The sequence below is a fragment of the Aotus nancymaae genome, unplaced genomic scaffold (genome assembly GCF_030222135.1).
Source record: "Aotus nancymaae isolate 86718 unplaced genomic scaffold, 86718_ANA_hifiasm-v0.15.2.pri h1tg000059l, whole genome shotgun sequence".
In the NCBI taxonomy this organism is placed as follows: Eukaryota; Metazoa; Chordata; class Mammalia; order Primates; family Aotidae; genus Aotus; species Aotus nancymaae.
The window spans coordinates 59,660,753-59,680,951 of NW_026988473.1; the positions used below are offsets into that span (position 1 = coordinate 59,660,753).

Consider the following 20,199-nt stretch of genomic DNA (forward strand, 5'->3'; position numbering starts at 1 on the left):
GAGTCCAGGGCGTCATCCTGGGGGCACCAAGCCAATCAAGTGGGGACATCTCGTCCTAAATTCCAGGCTTGGCACTTGCTTGATAGCAAACATAATTACAGCCCTCAATGTCCTTCATGCTTACTGGCCACTGGGCCCTTTGGAGAAGCAAAGGCTCCCACCTGACTCCTTTCTGGGCCCCACGCTTTGTGCACTGAGGTGAAGCTGAAGATGTAAATCTCTGAAAGTGGTAGTGGTGTGACAATCAGTGGTATTGGGGGTGGGGGCAAGAGGATTCAGCTCCTTGGAGAAAAGGTATTAGTCTGGGACATACAGGAGGTAGGGCAGGAATTGGGGATGCTCAAAGTACATTTGGAGAAAAAAAACATTGCAAATTGGATGTTGAACCTCTGTCCTTGGCCTCGCAGACAGATAGCAAAGATTAAATATTTGTGCTAGATCCAGATAAAGGACAGGAGCTTGACTGGGGTGGAGGGGACGGAAGAGAACTGGTAATTACGAGAGATTTCCCAAGGCCCAGCCCTGGGACTAGCCTCTTTAGATACTTCATATAGTTTCCAGAATGACCCTCTGAGTAGGATACCATTCCTATTGTGTATCTATAGAAACTAGAACACAGGGAAGTATGCCAACAGCCCAGAGTAACAAAGCCATGGGGTTGGGGGCTAGGATCTGAACCCGGGTCTGTCTGATTCTGTAGTGGATGCTCTTCTCACATCTAGAAGGGTACCTGTGGGAGGTGGAGTTTGTATTGGGGACCACACAGCTGAAGGGAAGGGTGACAGTGGACTGACATCTCCCCTCTGCCGTAGGTACTGGCTCCAGCATCCTCTCTGCCCTCCAGGACCTCTTCTCCGTCACCTGGATCAATAGGTCCAAGGTGGAAAAGCAGCTACAGGTCATCTCAGTGCTCCAGTGGGTCCTTTCCTTCCTTGTAATGGGTAAGCTGGGCCTTAGAGGGAGAGTAGTTGGGCAGGCATGGTCCACTTCCCCAACAGAGGTTAGAGCAGGAGCTGTGCTCTGCAGGGGTGGGGGGGTAAGAGTAACTCTTACACAGGCTGCCCCCCAGCACCTTTCCACATCCCAGATCAAGTGCTCTACCCCTCAACATGCATGAGGATTCAGTGAGATTCAGTGGGAGGTGGTGTGATGGTTCCCATTTACAGATGAGAAACCTCAAACCTTAGAGAAGCTAGGTAACTTGCCCAAGGTGACACAGATTTGATTCCCTGTCTTTAGGACCACTAAAGCCTGTGCCTTTCCCACAGTGCTACCCTGCCCACCAACAGACATTTTCCAGCAGGTATGTTACTTTGCCTTAAGGTGGTTGCCAGCTTTAAGTCTTGAATCTCCTGCAAACAAGCTGTGACCTTACATAGGTTACTTGAGCTCTCTGAGTGTTAGTTTCCTCATTTTGAGTGTGAGAAAAGTGCCTGCTTCACATGGTTTTTGTGATGATTGAAGATAAAAAATGAGAGCAACTGGCACAGGGCCTGGCCATGATGGGCCCCCATTACATAGGAGTTGTTGGGAGGTACCCTCAGACCCTACTCCCAGCCCACACCCATCCTCTGCTGAACACATTCCCCAGCTACTTCCCAAGGCCTGCTCCCAGCTATCTCTCAGCACAGCCCATGTCGGTGCTTTGGTTGCTTTTTCTGCAGGTCTGGCTAGATACCCTCACTCCTTAGGTTGCCATCCAGGCCAGGAGCAGGACAACACAGATTAGCTCAGGGGAGGCAAGAGGCCTCTTCTTATTCCCCAGACCCCTGTGCTCTCAGCATAGCAGACAGCTTCCCCAGTATGATAAGGCAGATGAACCTGCTGCAGAGCATCACAGAGTACATTCCAGTGCCTGTGAGTGAGTCCCTCTGGGTGACCCACTCTTTGGGACTGTATAGGCTGGTAGGGGATCATCAGGACTTACCATGTCAGTGCTGAGCAACTGTCCCAGCAGGTGCCTGGGGGGCTTTGAGACTCTGAAACCATGTTTGCAGGGCCAAGGGATGGAACTTCACAGGTGAGGAAATGGAAATTTACAGAGTTCATCAACTACCTGATACTGTGAAGCACATTAAATGGCAGAGTTGGGATTTGAGCAGAAACTCAGTGCATTCCCCAGGTAGCCCACCTTACTGGAAGCCCAGAATTAGTGAACCAGGGCTGAAACAGCCAGTCTTCACCTTTGGGCTTTGGGGGAGGAATCCATGAACCCTTAAAATTAGATGCAAAATTATATATGAGAGTATATGCACATTTTTCTCAGGAGAAGGGGCATAGCTGTCCTCAAAGTCTTACAGGGACATGCAGCCTCAAGAAGACTTTAGTTTAGCAAACTAAACGGACTCCCTCATGGCTCAGACCCCTAGCATGGCTTGCATTTGGCCACTTACTAGAACCCCAGAGTTGTGAGCATAGTGTGACCCCTCCTTATTCAAAAAGGAAGTAAAGAAGAAAGTACTGGGACCAGGACAAGAACCCAGGGACTCCAGCCTCCCAGACTCCCTGCCTAGTCTGCTACACCAGCTCTCTTTGTTCTCTGTTGCACCCAAAAGCCACCACTATTCCTGTCTTAGTAGGTCTGGGCCTGGCTGTTGGGGAGCTGAGCAGCTTGTAGAACACCAGCCCATATAGCATGTGATGGGGACTGGCCCCAGGCTGTAGGTTAACAATTGATCAGACAGACCCAACCACATCCCAGAAACCGGCCCAGCATCTTCTCAACACCCTCGCCTTGCAAGACCTGGTTGGACAGGAAGATCTGCTGAGCTACTGCTAATTACCGCCCTCAGCAGCCCCAGCCACTCCCTACCTCTGCCTCTCAAACCTGCTGGCGGAGGTTTACCTGGCAAGCAAAGGCCATGGTGGCTCTGTTGGTCTCTCTCTGGACCACCACTTCGTGCCATGGAACTCTCTGGCATTCTAGTGAGGCCTGTGCCCTTTCTCAGTATTTTAGAGCATTTAATACAAGGTGTGTTGGATTTCAGAGGAAACTACTGATAATAAAATATAAATATCTAAACAAAACCAAAAAAAAACAAAAACAAAAACAAAGAAAAGGAAAAAAATATATATAAAAATATCTACACATTTAAAAAAGCTGATTAGACATGTAATAACAGATGTCTTTTTATTACAGTAAATAAAAAAGATCTAGTAGCAAGTGTAATAATTACTATAATTCTTAAGTAGTGATGAGAAGAAATGATTTTTTAAGATATCTGCAACTGCTACAAAGTTACATGAAAATACCTTTGTTATCTATTCATGTCATAAGTACTGCTAATAATTCTGTGATTTGTCACATTGGTAAGTGAAGGAAATGCCAAATTTCCATAAGAGATAAGTGAAAATTTAGATGTCATTTGTTTCCCCATTAAAGTCCATGGATATTATGTGCTAGGTTAGTAATTTCAAACATCATATTTAATTTTTCTAGTACTATGTAAGGAAATTAATGCTTAGGAATGGGGCTTGGCCAGTAAATGGCAGGGCCAAGGCTCCAGGTCTGTTTGGTCCCAGAGTCCACACTCTTCACCAGGCCACACTGCTGCCTTCCCTGCCATTAAGCATCCACAGGCTGCCCTGCACTGTGGGCCTTGGTTCTCCAGAATTTTATATCACAAATTCCTTTGTAGGCCATCATGATGTGCAGGGAGGGGGTGATGTGTGAAAGTGGTCCTGAGCCTTCCATGTGTGGCAAGCAGGGCCTTCTAAGCTTCTCATGAGCTCAGCAACAGTGGTTTTTGCTGCAGCTCCACGACCTAAGAGCAAAGGCTGCTGTTCGGAGGACAAGGATTAAGCTCTGAGAAAGGAAGGTCATTTGGTGGATTTAGTTCATCCTTTTGCTCTTCCTGTATTTCATTTCTAATGATGGAGAGATTAATCTGACCTGGTTTCTGCTCCCAAGGAGCTCAGGGGCTAAAGGACTGTCTGCTGGAGGGAGTCTAATGAGGGAGGCATATGATGAAAGGGATGGTGAGTGGTTTCAGAGAGGACTGTGGACACATAGGGGAGGGGAGGGAGCCCCCAGCTGAGAAAGGCCAGGTTAGAATTCAGTCTCTGGAAGCCCCATCAGGTCTCCTCTTCTCCACTGAGGCTGCCTCAGCAGTGGACTAAGGACAAATGGGTAGGGGTACCTACCTTCTCAGAGAGACCAGCCCTCTAAGCAGTGAGGCTTGGAGCTCAGCCTCCTCTGATCCCTCTACCCCTCAAGAGAGTTAGAGGTTGCTGGAAGCTAGGTTTCCAGGATGCTCAGACCACAGCCTGAAACTAATGATCCCTGCCCAGCCTACCTGGAGCATCCACTTAGAGGATACCACTAAAGGAGCCTGGATGCCTCTGGAGTCAGTGGGGGGCTAGAGTCATCCCTTTTCAGGCCTAAGAAAGGGAATCAGGCAGACTGCTGAACAGTAAGATGACTTTGTAGGCAGCCTTTAGACATAGCTATTCACCAAGCTACTGTAAGCTTTTCACAGTTTGCTTTTAACAGGCTCTTATAGGCTGCACATGCTTCCCTAGAAACTCATGTTCCCTATCTGCAATGTCACACTCCTAAGCTGGTCCTGAAAAATTGGACATCTCGTCATTCGGTGTTCACTGCCTCTCCCAGCAAGAGAGTTGTACCCTGTTTTTAGCTACCTTGGGGAGAGGCTGGCTCAGGAGTCTAAAACAGGGCTAGATTGGGGGGCAACAAGGGGCTACCATTTCCTTCCCCATAGGCTCATGGAGAGTCTACATCCAGCCTTATCTTCTCCCATGGGAAACCAGAGGAGGCTCAGCCTGGTGAGAAGAACATGGCATCCAGAGCCAGGCAGTTTGCAATGCCTGGGAGCACCAGGGGTTGGGCACACAGCAAGGGTTGGCCTCCCTTCTTGGGCAGTGGAGAGAGTCCTGGAAGGAGGCCATGCTTCTACCAAACACAAGTACCTGCTGCCTTTGCCCTTGTGCTGAATGCCAGGGATCAAAGAAGAAGGGGCCTCCCAGTGTGAGGAATTCACAGGCAAGAGATAATGTGTAGATAGTATGATATTGCAGAACACTTCTTGAAGAGCTGAGGTCTGAGATAGGCCTTAAAGGTTGGGTAAAAAATGGAAGGAAAGAAGCCTGCTGAGGGCAGCTAGTGGCAAGCCATGAGATAAACTAGGCATGGCACAAGCTCTCCTTCCCTTCTGTGTGTTTTATGGCCTACAGGCCCAGAACATGGTGACCAATGGAAGCCAGCCCCCAGACAAGTGTTCCAAGTGTGCTGTTAGGGTTTTTTTTTTTTTCAACTTTTGAGACAGGGATTCCCTCTGTCACCCAGGCTGTAGTGCAGTGGCACAGTCATGGCTCACTGCAGCCTCAAACTCCTGGCTTAAGCAGTCCTCCCACCTCAGCCTCCTGAGTAGCTGGGACTATAGGTACGTGCCACCTTGCTCAGCTGATTTTTAAATTTTTTGTAGAGATGGGGTCTTGCTATGTTGCCCAGGCTGGTCTTGAACTTCTGAGCTCAAACAGTCGACCCACCTCAGCCTCCCAAAGTGCTGGGAGCCACTTTGCCTGGCTGCTGAGGTTTTTGAGGGGAGGGAAGCTGATGAGCTCTGCGCTTTGGCCTGGAACTGCCTGACCATCCGTTATGTTGGAAGGGGGCCAGCACTTCTCCTAGGCAAGCATTCCCTCTTAGGTCCCTCCAGTGATGGTCTGGGACTTTGGTGTATTTGTAAAATCTGATGCAGATAATGGGCTTTAGAGTCAGACCTGTGTTTGAATCCTGGCTCTGCCACTGTCCTGCCGGGTGACTTTGGGCAAGTTACCTCCTCCTTGAGCCTCAGTATTCTTATCTCTAAAATGGGGCAAAGTTGCCCTGCCTCACACTTAAGACAATGGCTCAGCCCAAGTCTTGAGATGCAGAGGTACTGGGTAGGTGTTCCCTACTCTTATCCACAGTGTCTGGGCTGGGCGCTGGCATGGGGGCACACAAGGAGGGGACAGTAAGAATAGCTTCACAAGAACTGAAGCCTGTCTCCTTCAGTGCTCCTGCTCAGATAACATGGAGCCCATGGGCCCCTCAATGCCAGGACAGTCCATCAGAGTCTGGGAGATGAGGCGCCTCTTGTCTCGGGAGCCTGTGCCTCACTGTGCTGAGCATTCCTGTAGTTATTTCTTAGGGGATGTGGTCCCCATGCCCGTGTCCCTGGCTGTGCCTAGCTTAGTGCCACAGTAAATACTCTGTCCACCATGGCCCAGAGGGAAGATGAGGCCCAGCAGGACCTGACCTGTGGCCATCTGTCCCCCAGGAGTGGCCTGCAGTGCCATCCTCATGTACATATTCTGCACCGATTGCTGGCTCATCGCTGTGCTCTACTTCACTTGGCTGGTGTTTGACTGGAACACACCCAAGAAAGGTAAGTGCAAGGCCTCCCTTGGCTACCCCTCACCCTGAGGATGCTCTCCCTCCTACACAAGCTGAAGGGCCTCATCCTGAGTGCTGTCTCTTTTAACACCTGCTTTGTGGAAAGCACTGAGCTAGTCCAGGGGGTAGTTTTGGGGGGAGGTTAAAAGCTCCTCAAAGGGCACTGTTCTGGTCCTCAAAAGAGTTCACAGTTGAGGATTTGTATAACATGAGGCAATGAATGTGGAAAGGGGCCCAGTGGGAAGGGGGCAAAGATGCTGCATGGGGTGATGGTCACTGCTTGGGTTTCACACTGGCCCTGTCCTGTCTGCCTTGCCCAAATGTACCCTTAACCCCACCAACTCTGTATTTTATTCCCTGGAAGGTGGCAGAAGGTCACAGTGGGTTCGAAACTGGGCTGTGTGGCGCTACTTTCGAGACTACTTTCCCATCCAGGTAAAGTGCTGTGGGTGTTGTCTTGGGAGGGTGGGAATGAATTGGAAATCTGAACTTGTGCCTAACCCACCCACAGGGAAGCAAGTTTAGACCAAGTTGGTCTCTGGGTTTCCTTCCTACTGTGCCACTGGCTGTGCTGGGGACCCCACTGCTCTTCTGAGTACCCATCTTCTCTGTGCCAGCCCCAAGGTCCTGACAGGGAAACTGTGGCTCTGTCTGGCCCTGCCTGGTCTGCAAGCTGGGCTGGTGAGGCACAGCCATCTGGTCTTGATGCATGTGGGCAATACTGGTGAATTGAGGATAACTCTGGCAGAATCCTGAAGGTTTTCACCACAGGGGAAAGACTTGTATGGCTAGCTCACTCGACACCCTAGTCCCAGCACACCCTAGCTGCTGGGGTACCCTCACAGAAGGGAGGGGTGCTGAAGACTGGAGGCAGTGTGTGAGTGTGAAAGTGTTCTGGCAGGTGCAGGGTGGTGTATATTTTCTGTTGTCAGTCAGTGATTGAGATATCCTGGTGTGCTGCCTGGGGGCAGTGGCTGGGTAGCCCTGCATTCCTTCACTGCATCCGGTATTGTAGGGGTAGCAGGGCCAGCTCCTTTTGCTCATCCTTAGCCTAAGCCCAGTCTTCCCAGGACCTTCCTGCTTCTCAGGGTCAGGGTTCCTTCTCCTTTTCCTGACCCCATCTCTCTGACTGCAGAAAATTGGAAGCTGTTTTTGTTGGGAGAAAGTTGCATCATAGGACCCAATCCTCTCATTTTGAAGGTAAAGAAACTGAGCCTCAGAGATGGGCAGGACTTGTCCAGGCTGCATAGTCTGGTATGATGGCAACATTGCAACCATGATCCAGGCTTATTGAATCCAGGGCCCAAGTTCTTTTCCACTGATTTCCTACTACCTGTTTCTGTGGGAGAGATTCAATCCCTGAATTTACCCATTGGATTGATTCTAGCTTCCTGGGTCTCCCTCTCCCATTTTGCTGCTAGAGATCTGCGTTTAAGTTCCTACGCTGTCACTCCATTCATTGACCTGCCACCCTTGCTCCCTGTCCAGTGTGGGACTCTGTGCTGGGCATAGGGACACGTCAGCCCTGCCCTTGGGGTGGGCTCACTGTCTCATGGATCCTGCTAGACTTTGTTACTTTCTGCCATGGGGCCATGAGCAGAACTTTCTCAAACCTGCTGACCCTCATCTGCAAAATGGAGCTGTCTATATGATGATAAGTGATCAGTTCTAATTGGGTGTGAGTGCTGAAAGACTTCTCTGCTTTCTCTCTTACATCAGGGGCCAGGCCAGTGTTCTCTGTAACCACTGTGGCTTGGTCTTCTGGAAGCCTCCAGGAGGCCAGTAACCCCTTCCACTTAGAACAGGATGACCTGATGATCATTGGTCAGACCTGGGACAGGTAGCTGTCCTTTCCTATCTGATCTCCACCCTTCCAAAAGAACCAAAACAACCCCCTGTGTCCTTCTCACATCTCTGTTCCAATAAGTCAGCTGGGAGTTGGAGCCATAGGGCACATGCAAACTAGCCCTAGAGGGCTCTCTGGAGCACTAGGACAAAAGCCAAATGGCCCAAGGCAGGCTGGGGTGTTGAGCCTCAACCTGGGGCTTAGGCTGGGCCCTGTCCCTTGGGGCCTCATCTCCCCTTCTGTACAGGCAGGATTTGGCCTTGGTGATGTGACATCAGGTCTGACACTCTGCAGAGGTGTGCATGACCCTCCTGTCCCACTCCCTTTTCCTGGCCTCTTGCCAACGATCATGTAATGAAGATCTGCCACTGTACCCACTCACCCGCCTGCTCCCTTCCTGGTGGGACTCTGCTCTTTGCCACCGGAGCAGCTCATCTGGCCCAGAGAGTATCCCTTCTATTGGCACAGGTGGGGCTTGTGTGTTAGCAACAGCCACCAAGACCACCAGCCACCTGAAAGAGGAGCAGGCAGTGCCCCAGGCCACCTCTCCCCGAGGTGTAGGCAGGATCCATGGAGAGGAGACTGGGAAAGACTCTCTAAGCTTAGAATCACCTATCTGTCCATCTGCCTTATTTCACTGATAGGCTGACCGAGGCACAGAGAGGAGGGACTATCCCATGGTCATGAAGCTTAAGTAGTAGCAGGATTAGTGTGGGAACCAGGGCTGTCTGCTTTGGGGCCCATGTTCTTACTCCTGTGTTCCTTTCACCATCACCATGCCTTGCCATGTAAACTTAAGTCTTTGCCCTTCTGTGGGCCTGGATTTCTTCCTCTATTTGGTGCTGTGGTGAGACAAGCCTATCTGTGCACCTTTCCTTTCCTGGGAGGCAGCTTATTAGGAGTGACTTGATAGGAATGTGTCCCAGACTGACATTAGCCAGCAGGCCTGGCCTGGGTATCATATTAGGCTGGGACTTTGCCATGGTAAACAGGTAGCAAGAGGACACAAGAGCAGGCATGTCAACAGAGCCTTCATTGGTGGTGTCTCTCCCCCTCCCTCCAGAATGGACATTCTCTCCAGCCCTGTGGGAGGACAGTGTGACATGAAAACAGATCAGAGCCAGTCAGATGCCTACATTCTTCTGGGTCCTGCATCAAGGCCATTGACCTGCACTATGTCTCAAGGCACCTCATTCAGCCAAATGTCCCATCAGATAGAGCCTTGGAGAGGGAGGAAATGATTGAAAGAGCCACCTAGGGGCCCACTGGGTGACACATCTTCATCCCGCAGCCCAGGGAATAGTGCAGCGAGTGGCCTGCTCCAGACATGCAGGGTGATTTGCCATGACCTCCACAGGAGAAGAGCAACTCCCTTCTCTAGGCCTCAGCTTCCCGCCGTCATCCAAGGAATGGCCTAGACCTTTCAGGGCTCTGCCCGGCCATGCTGTGCTGTGGGTTCCTATTTATCAGGGCCCAATGAGAAGTGGGGGGCATGGGAAGGGGACAAAGATGCTGTATGACATGATGGTCACCTGCCAGGGTAACTATCCCAGGCCTGGCCATGAGCTCAGAAGCAAGTTTCCAATTTTCCTGCCCGGTATTGGCTGCTGCAGCTCTTCCCTCAATGCCTGCATACCTTTTTCATCAAAACTGGCACAAGGAATTTTTAAATTCCAGCTTCACTGACAGCTAACTTGGGGGTCAGACCTACTTGTTAGGCAAAACATTGGAACAGCAATCTCACAGAGCTCATGTAAACTAGATTTTGAGATCTTCTCACTGTCCCCAGCCCCACTAGCCATGAATTAGACTGCTGCTGTTTCCCATTTATTTGGGGGAGCAGCTGAGAGTTGGTTGGGTTTTAGAGCAACTTTAATCTGTTTACCAAAGGCAAAGCAGGAAAAAGACCATCAATGTCCCAAGCAGTGGGAATGAGACTGAGGGAGGCTTGCTTACATTTGCACAGACTGACAGCACCAGAACTGGGAATGGTGCCAGTCATTCTGTTCCATCCCCCTGAGCCCTCTGTCACCTGAAGATTGGGATTTCAATTTTCCAAGGCCAGCCAGCAGCACCTCTCCCCCAGAGTTGCACACAAGGTCCTTCAACTTCACCAGGAGGTTCCCAAATCTTGAGTCGCAGAAGCTCTTGACATTCTGCTGGTGGCCAGTGATCCTGCTTCCAGCTGGCACCAGTGCAGGGAAGGGGCACTTTCCAGCACTCAGGTGGGAGTGTCATTGACGTCACCTTTCTTGAGGCAGGGCAGCCAAAAAGATCAACATGTTCATTCCCTGTTATCCAGGAATTGTATTTCTAGAAATCTGTCTCACAAAAACAATCAGATATGTGGACAAAGATAAGGTATTTATTGAAGCATTACTTCTAAGAGGGAAATTTTGGAAGCTTTAAAAATGTTCATCAATTAGGGTTTGAGTCTGTGCTGTTACATGCAAGAGCGCTGTGCAGTAGAATACTAATGCAGCCATGAGAAGACATGGAACAGAAGGATTTTGATAAGGACAGATAGCTGTATGTTTGGTAGAAAATGATATAAAAATGATGTCAACTCATATAACCTCAGTTTTGTGGGTTTTGAAAAAGAGCATGTGTATTTTTGAGTAGAAAAAGGACTCAATGCGTCAGATTGTTTTATCTGGATGGAAATATTACAGGTGTTTTTAAATTTTCTTTTTGCTTTCCTATATTTTTAAAATTCTCTATGAGTATTTACTGTTTTCCTTTCTTTCTTTCTTTCTTTTTTTCTTTTGAGATGTGTCTCACTCTGTCATTCAGGCTTGAGTGCAGTGGCACAATTCAGTTTACTGCAGCCTCTGCCTCTTGGGTTCAAGCCATCTTCCCATCTCAGCCTCCTGAGTAGCTGGGACCACAGGTGTGTGCCACTGTGCCCAGCTAATTTCTGTAATTTTATAGAGATGAGGGTTTCACCGTGTTGCCCAGGCTGGTCTCAAACTCCTGAGCTAAAGTGAACCTCCCACCTCAGCCTCCCAAGTGTTGGGATTACAGGTGTGAGCCACCATGCCTGGCCCTATTTATTGTTTTTCTAATCAGAATAAAAGTGATGTTTTTATGAGCAGGATACCTTATTCACTGTCTCTCTCAGCATCCTCCACCCTGATCACATTCCTTGTAATGCAGGGTAGGTGTCACAGGCTCTGTCTCTCTTGGCTCAGGGTTTAGGGAAACTGCATCACCCAGCCCTCCAAGCACCGGCCCCAGAGCAGGGGGTGGGCCCTGAGGAAGCCAATCATCATTTGGAGCATCCCAGTGTCCTTAGTACCACAGATCAGGTCCTCAGCTGCTGCAGCCTTACACTGATTCCTACCCTAGACTGGCTGGCACAGGGCTGTCACTTGTCCTGTCCTGTCCTTTCTGCCTCAGAACTTGAGCTGAGCCCAGTGGGCTGTGGGGAAGTTTCCATTCGAGCCAGCTGCAGTGTCCCTTCTCCAGGCCAGGGGAGTAGGAGGCGGGCTGCCCGTCTCTCTGTGAGCTGTTAAGGAGGCCTCAGATCACAGGGTCAAGTAGACCCTACCTCCAAGGAGCTCACAGTCCAAGGAGACTGATAGTGGAGGCAGAGCTTGCAGCCAAGGCCCTAGTTGCCAAACTCAGGAACTTGGACTTTACTGACATGAAGCCAGACACCCTCTCCAGTCTGAGAGTGACAAGGGTTGGATTTGAGTCTTAGAATAATCACTCTGGCTGTGGCAAGGAGGATGGACCCAGAGGGAGGGAAGGCAGGAGGCTGGCAGAGTGTAAAGAAGAGGAGCTGCAGGCCGGGCGTGGTGGCTCACACCTGTAATTCAAGCACTTTGGAGGCCAAGGCGGGTGGATCACCTGAGGTCTGGAGTTCAAGACCAGCCTGACCAACATGGTGAAACCCTGTCTTTAAAAAAACAAAAAGAAGAAGAGGAGCTGCTCTGTGCTTGGCTAGGGACTGAGAGGAAGAAGGGCAAACATTGCCCACCCCTTCCCAGAGACCCACAGTGCAAATGGTGACTGCCCAACACCAGCACTGTGCCCCTGGGGATGAGAGTCTGAGGTCAGATGTGGAGAGTCATTGCAGCCCTCAGGCCCACGGAAGCCCAGGGGAAATGATACATCCATTCCCTCCCTACCCTCTGGGTGTGCGCCAGTACCCCTCTCCCAGCCAGTTTCCTCTGACCCAAGGTCATCCTTGCAGCTGGTGAAGACACATAACCTGCCGACAACCAGGAACTATATCTTTGGATACCACCCCCATGGCATCATGGGCCTGGGTGCCTTCTGCAACTTCAGCACAGAGGCCACAGAAGTGAGCAAGAAGTTCCCGGGCATACGGCCTTACCTGGCTACACTGGCAGGCAACTTCCGAATGCCTGTGCTGAGGGAGTACCTGATGTCTGGAGGTGAGAGTCCACCCCTGCCTGCTCCTGCTGGGCACTCTTGTCAAGGCCTGAGCCTCTCCATGAAGCAGAGTGACCAAGGAATGGTGCTGGGCCTGCATTAGGAGATGCAACCTGCTGCAGACACGGTGGGTCAGGGCTGAGAAGAAAATCTGTTCATAGAGTCTTCAGAATTCAGCTTGGATAACATCTTCCTTAGGAAGCCTTCTCTGACCCCCTTTTCTGGGAACCCCCAGCCCTTGTGTTGCCCTCTGTACAACCTGATTGTTGTCCTTGGCACTGTAATTGTTCACCCTCCTGAGGCCTCCCACCAGCCTATGCATTGGGATCCCTAGCACCTCGCACCAACTTGGCAGAATTAGGGCCCAGGGAATATTTGCCAAATGCATGAATTCCCAAAACAACCTTGTATCATTAGCTGCATTTTCCAGGTGAGGAAACTCAGGCTCAGAAAAATAAATAGCTTACGCAGAACTAGACAGCTCTGAGCTAGGTCTGGGGCCCAAGTCCAGGGTTCTTTGTGTTTTGTACCTGACTGTGTGCTGAGAATAGGGAATTGATCCCCGGAGAACCCTGACTGTGTGTCCTCCCCTCCCGCCAGGCATCTGCCCTGTCAACCGGGACACCATAGACTATTTGCTTTCAAAGAATGGGAGTGGCAATGCCATCATCATCGTGGTCGGGGGCGCAGCTGAGTCTCTGAGTTCCATGCCTGGAAAGAATGCAGTAACCCTGCGGAATCGCAAGGGCTTTGTGAAACTAGCCCTGCGCCATGGGTGAGTGCCTCCCTACACACACACAGACACACACACACACACCCTCCAGTGCTTTACACACACACACACACACACACACACACACACACACAGTGTCCGGTGCTTTCCTCAGCATGGGGCAGCAGACTGCTTGGCCCCTGAAAGCAGGACCCAGACCCCAGGAGGGCATGGAAGGAAGTCAGTCATTCTGTTCGGGAGGAGATGTTGGATCCCAGACTGCACAGTGTGGGCCAAGTTTGCCCACGTGTAGGCTGGGTGTCTGGGTGGGCACAGATGTAACTTGTGGCCTGTGGGCCCTTGCAAGTGGGCTGAAAGTCCAGGCTTAGATGCAGTACTAGACCACTTGGGGCCAGAGTACATCATTTTGCTGGGAGAACAGGAGGAGGTCAGGAAGGAAGTTGGTGTGGAATGTGGCTGGGGGACAGCAGCTCTTTTCTCTGTCCCCTGGGGACCTTACCTCAGGCTTTAGAAGAAGAGGCTGCCCTGCAGGCTCAGCCCTGGACCAGTCCCTGGGGACACAGTCAAATTGGACCCAGTCCCTCCCTTCAGGGAGCACCAAGGGTAGGGGAGGGTGGAGGGACAGACGGTGACAACACAGTGTGCTGAGACTGTGACACAATAGTATGAGTCCAGGACTGAGAGAGGCCTGGGTTGGCGGTGGGACAGAGAGAACTTCTGGCAGAGGCTGGCCCTGCAGAAAGAGGTGGAAAACAGGCATTCCAGAGCAGGGTGCTTATTCTTCCCTTTGCCTGGGGGGCCCAGAGCTCTGATATGCTCCCCAGTCACTAGCAGTGGGGCAGAAGGTCCATCAGAACCTGGTAGAGAGGGAGCATGTGAGCTTGGGACACCCCAGGTGATTCTGGTACACCCAGTTGGGGGAGGGGGCCACTTGACCAGTGTCCAGGGCCTCTAGGCTGACATAGAAACTGAAGCCAGTAATTAGGGTGTGACAGACCCTGGCTTCTCCTTTCCAGAGCTGACTTGGTTCCCATCTATTCCTTTGGAGAGAATGAAGTGTACAAGCAGGTGATCTTTGAGGAGGGCTCCTGGGGCCGATGGGTCCAGAAGAAGTTCCAGAAATACATTGGCTTTGCTCCATGCATCTTCCATGGCCGAGGCCTCTTCTCCTCCGACACCTGGGGGCTGGTGCCCTACTCCAAGCCCATCACCACTGTTGGTAAGCCCCCAGCCTGCAGGCCACCTGGCTCTGATGGTTATGCCCTTAGCCATGAGGACTTTGAAGTGTTGGGTGCTGATGAGCTTGGTCATGAGGGGTAGGAGTAGGGGTGGGAGAATCGAGCCTATGCAATGAACCAAGCAAACTCTGTGATGCGTGAGAAAAGAAAACCTGCAGTCTCTGGGTTTGCAGCACCCACTAGTCTAGTGGGGGAATGTGATGAGGATGCACAGGTGCTCTAGGGAGTCATAGCAGACCCTAGGGAAGACGTAACTCTTGCACTGCTAACTGATAGGAATTATCTAGCAAAAGAGAGGAGGAAATAGAATTTTTATCAGAAACAATAGCCTAAGTCAAGTTCAGAAACAAAATTGTGTAATTTTTTTGAAGAACAGAAAGAAAAACATTAATATGATTGCAGCATAGACCTGTCAGAAGAGTGGAAAGCATTGGGTCCACTTGGCCCTTGTCTGTGTTGTTTTGGGTATATTTGGGACCGTTTAGAGGATTCTAAAGAATTACCTATTGTAGGTGTGTGTGTGCGTGTTAATGGATCCCCCAGGAGCATGTGGGCCCTCGACAGTGGACTTGAGGGGCCAAAGCTCACACAGATCTTTGCGTTCCTAGGCCAGGTGTCCTGCCTTGTACCTTTAGATAGAGACAAAGCAACAGGGAGGCAGCAGGAACATTTCCACGCACAGCTGTGGCTGGGGAGGGGCTGGGTCCTGTGGGCAGTATGAAGGAATTTGCTCTTCACCTTGAGAATGGAGAGTGTTTGGGAGGGGAGGTTCAGATTTGCATGTTTAAATGATCCTTGGAGCTGCTAGATTGAAAATGGGTTGGAAAAATGGAAGCCACAAGACCAGCCCAGAGCCTGTTTTGGTAGCCAGTGGCTCGGGCCAAAGGAGTGGCAGTGGAGATGGAAGAGATGTGCATGATTTGGGAGAAATTTCAGAAATAGCATTGGCAGGACATAGGAATGGATTGGGTATGGAAATGCAGCAGGATAAGAAAACAAAGCAATGTACAGATCCATAAACACTGGTCTTCTCCCTCCTGCCCTTAACCACACTTTTTATTTTTATATTTCTTTACTTTTGAGACAGGGTCTTATTTTGTCATCCAGGCTGGAGTGCAGTGGCACGATCTTGGCTCTTTATAGCCTCCGCCTCCCAGTCTCAAGTGATCCTCCCACCTCAGCCTCCAGAGTAGCTGGGACTACAGGCATGCACTACCATGCCTAGCTAACTTTTTTCTATTTTCACCATATTGCCCAGGGCTGGTCTTGAATTCATGAGCTCAAGCAATCTGTGGGCCTTTGTCTCCCACAGTGCTGGAATTACAGGCATGAGCCACCATGCCTGGCCTACAATTTTTAAAGCATGTCACATTTCTCACAGAATCCTTAGAAAAGCCCTATGAGGAAGACTCTGCATGTGACATATGAGGAAACTTGAGGCTCAGAGAGGCAGAATGGCTTGCCCAGAGCAGAGCAAGAGCAAAGCTATTTACTTGATGCCCTGACTCTCATAGACCTTCCTAGCAAAGTGCAGTGGTTTCAACCTGTCTTGATTCCATCTGCTGCTCAGCACCTGTGTGGCCTTGGGTGGGTCCCTTCACATGCCCTTGGGCCTCAGTCTTTTCATCTGTAATAGGAGACAACCTGAGATGCAGCACATAAAGCATTTGGCACAGTTCCTGCCACATGGCGGGCCCACAGCCCAGTGTCACTGCTGTCAGCATCATGGTGGATGTCCAGGGGGAGGGTGTTGACTAACCAGAAGCCTCCGCCCTGTCCTTGCAGTGGGAGAGCCCATCACCATCCCCAAGCTGGAGCACCCGACCCAGCAGGACATCGACCTGTACCACACCATGTACATGGAGGCCCTGGTGAAACTCTTCGACAAGCACAAGACCAAATTCGGCCTCCCAGAGACTGAGGTCCTGGAGGTGAACTGAGCCAACTCCCAGGAGGAACCAGCTACACATCATTTTCTATCAAGTGCTTTTTTGTTCTGTAAATGTGGAAGCGTCATGGGTATCTGTGGTTTATTTAAAAGAAATTATAATAATTTTGCTAAACCATTATAATGTTAGTTTTTTTTTAAGAAGGAAAACGTCAGTATTTCCAGTTTTTTCACTTTCGGTTTGCCCTGTTCTAGGTGGTGGCTAAATCTGGTTCTAATCTGGGTGGCTTGGCCAACCCTTCTTCTTCGCTTCCTGAAATGACAGGAAACTCAATCTTGGCTCACAGGGGAAGAAGGATTGCCATTAGTGACTCAGGCCAGTTAGATGATTCACTTTTTGCCCCTAGGGATGAGAGGCAAAAGCTATTTCTCATACAAGCCCCTCTATTGCCACTATCTCACACTCATCTGGTCCTGAAACTGCAGGACCAATTTCTCTGCCAAGGAGGAGTCAGAGAGCATCGTTGCCCCATTGTGTGAGGCCAGTGGTAGGCATCTGGAATGCTCCAGTTTGATCTCCCTTCCGCCACCCCCACCTCACTCCCAGTCACTCACATCGGAGCCTGGACTGGCCTCCAGGATGAGGGTGGGGGTGGCAGTGACACTGTGCAGGGGAAAGGACATGATAATGTGCATGCACCATTGCAAGGAGGATGCAGCTACCATGAACTTGGTGGAATAACTGGTTTTTCTCAGGTGGCTCAAGACATGGACTCAGCACAGACTTAGCTTTGGCCTGGAGCTCACACTTCCTGGGTGCCCTCAGTATACCTTCCCTACACCTAAGTCTGGGTATGAGGAAGAGATTCCTCTTCAGAAGGGGCCTGGCCTTCTGAGCAGCAGATTGGTTCCAGAACAAGTGGCCCCGAACCCAAGCTTCACGTATTTGTGCCTTCCTGAGGGGTTTGGGGCCAGAGAGGAATCCCAAACCTCTCCTATGTGTTCTGTTATCTCTTGATGACATCATTGCACCATGTCAGACTTTTGTATATGCTTAGAAAATAAATGAAAGTGAGAATCCTCTGAGTTATTGCTGGGGCTGCATCTGCATCTGCTGCTAGCACCTGGGGAAGACTGGAGCCCCAGCTGGCTGCCCACTAAGCCCTCTAGCCCCTTGTGCCTTTGGCCACATGCCCTGCTGTGGTGTGTAAGTTACCAATCACTGTAACAAACTACTTCAGAGCTCAATGGCTTCCAGCTGTATCTGTTGTCTCCCAGTTCCCAGTCACGATTTGAGGCTTAGCTTCGTCCTCTACTCAGGGTTTCTCACAGGGCTGCAGTCATCTCAGAGCTGGACTGAAGGAGGATCCACTCCCAAGGCCATTCGTGCAGTTGGCAGGATTTACTTCCTCACTGGCTGTTGACGGAGGCCACTCTCAGTTCCTTGCCACATGGGCCTTTCCATGGAGTAGCTCACAGCATAGCAGCTGGCTTAGCAAGAAGAGCCAGTGAGCAGAGTGGTGTGTGAGCAAGAGGAAGTTCCAGCCCTTATGACATAACCTATGAAGTGATATCCTGTCACTTTTGCCATATTCTGTTCATTAAATGAATGTTGCTAGGTCTAGCTCCCACTGGAAGGGAGAGGATTACACCAGGGAGTGGATGCCAGCGGGCAGGGGTCATTGGGAGTCACTTCACATGCTGCCCACCACATGTGGTAAAGGGCTTCTGTTCAGCTGTAGGGCCCTTAGTGGCTGAGCTGGAAGGGTCCTTATGGGTCACTCAGGCCATGTTCCCTGCCCCTGGCCTCAGCTCTACCAAAAAGGCAGAGCTCTCCTGCTGTCACCCTAGTGATGACAAGATGCCACCTCTTTTCTAATTCCATTCTGTTCAGTGAGTACTAAGCACCTGGGAACCCTTCCCGAGACCAAAGGACCTCATTCTAACATCTTTACTGCCAGAACTGTCTTGCCTGTCCTTGCCATTCATCCCCTTCAGGGCCAACTCCTCTGTGTGGGAAGCTGTGAGGGAGTTGCTTGGGAGCAGAGACAAACACTGGGAACAGCTGAGGATACGCAGGGCGGTCAGAGCTGTGTCAGATGCCCCAGTCTGCCTGGGGGTGCCTCACTGAGGAAAGAACGCCTGAGCTGGACCTCGAAGGGCTGCTGGGAGTCGCCCGGAAAGGAAGGCAGTGAAGGGCAGAGCAGCAGGGGAAGGATAGGGAGGCCTGATTGGAAAAAATGTTGCAGTTTGAAAGATAGAGGAGGCAGAGACAGCAGTGAGGCTTGGCTTGGAAGGGTGGGGAGCTGGTTTCTCCAGAGTTTCTATGTGGGCAGGAGGGCAGAGCAGTGAGAGGAGTGCTGGGAGGGTTCAACAGAAGCTGGCTTCTAGGTCCAGGCAAGCCTCAGGCTGCAGAGCTCAAGTCAGGGACAGCCATTTCCTTTGGGATGGGGGAAAGACCTTTTTTTCTGATGAGAATCTCAACATCACCCCAGCCCTAGCCTGAGGCTGACCCAAGGCTGGACTGCAACTTCAGTCTCTGACTTCAAGCCAAGCCCTGGCCCTAACTGAGGCCACCCCACCAAGGTAGGCTGTTATTCTTAAGCACTGCTTTTTGTGAAGAGAGAGCACCTTCTGTGCACTGGGGAACTCCGCCATCTTCCTAAGGAGAACAATAACCAGGTCCCAGAACCCAGAGGAATGCCCTCAGTGGGCTGTCCAGAGCTGAGACCACCCTGCTCTTAAGTTGTGCGTGGGGTGGGAGGGACTCCAGTAGATTCTGTGAATATTGCCTTGAGATGGGAGTTGTTACCTTGGGAGAGGGAATTGGAACCTCGTTTCCCCAAAGACCTGCCCTTGGGTGTGGTGGTGAGGGCAGCCCATTGAGCCTGAAGATGGTCAGTTCCATGATTCTGCCTGTGGTTCCCAGATACAGCCACAAGGGAGCACTGAAGATGCCTCTCGGGCATAGGCCACACAGGGGCTTTGGCTTATTACATTGTTCCAATCTCCTGTTTCTTTGATCTGCCTAGTTCTATCCATTATTCAGAGCAGGGTATTGAATTCTCCAACTGAGGGAGATATGTCTCCCTCCAGTTCTGTCAGTTCTTGCTTCATGTATTTTGAGACTCTGCCGTTAGCTGCATGCATGTTTATAACATGTTTATATTGTTATGTCTTCCTCATAGATTCACCCTTTATCATTGTAAAATGCTGGTCTCTGTAGTAACAGTTTTTGTCTCAAAGTTTATTGTGTATAACCTACATTGGTACAGCCACCACAACTCTCTTTTATTCCTATTTACATGGAATGTCTTTTTATTCTTTCCCTGTCAACTTATTTGTGTCTGAATATAAAGTGTGTCGTAGACATAATAGCATTGGATGTTTTTATATCCACATTTCTACTGTTTGCCGTATGATTGTTTAGTCTCTTTACATTTAATGTAATTATAAGGTGGGATTTACATCTGTCATTTTGCTATTTGTTTTCTATGTGTCTTATTTTTTTATTTCCTCTCTCTTTCCATTCCTGCCTTCTTGTGTATTAGACATGTATTTTCTAATATACTATTTTAATTATCTTCTCATTTCTGTATATCTTTGAGTTATTTTCTTAGTGGTTGGTTGACACTTTAGTCCAGATTAATATGAGTTAAGATTAACATCTGGCTGGGTGTGGCAGCTCATGCCTGTAAT

The 20,199-nt window shown here is 50.3% G+C and overlaps 1 protein-coding gene across 2 annotated transcripts in view; it reads left to right on the plus strand.

The window, feature by feature from the left end:
• Positions 1-19,875, plus strand: part of DGAT2 (diacylglycerol O-acyltransferase 2) — a 34,714-nt gene extending 14,839 nt beyond the window's left edge. For both annotated transcript variants that reach the window (XM_012469642.2, XM_012469643.2), the window contains exons 2-8: positions 813-941; positions 6,279-6,386; positions 6,759-6,829; positions 12,439-12,643; positions 13,242-13,416; positions 14,391-14,593; positions 16,398-19,875. In XM_012469642.2, the coding sequence (XP_012325065.2) occupies positions 813-941; positions 6,279-6,386; positions 6,759-6,829; positions 12,439-12,643; positions 13,242-13,416; positions 14,391-14,593; positions 16,398-16,552 (1,046 nt within the window). In that variant the 3' untranslated portion in view covers positions 16,553-19,875. The remainder of the gene's footprint in view (positions 1-812; positions 942-6,278; positions 6,387-6,758; positions 6,830-12,438; positions 12,644-13,241; positions 13,417-14,390; positions 14,594-16,397) is intronic.
• Positions 19,876-20,199: the final 324 nt, after the last annotated feature.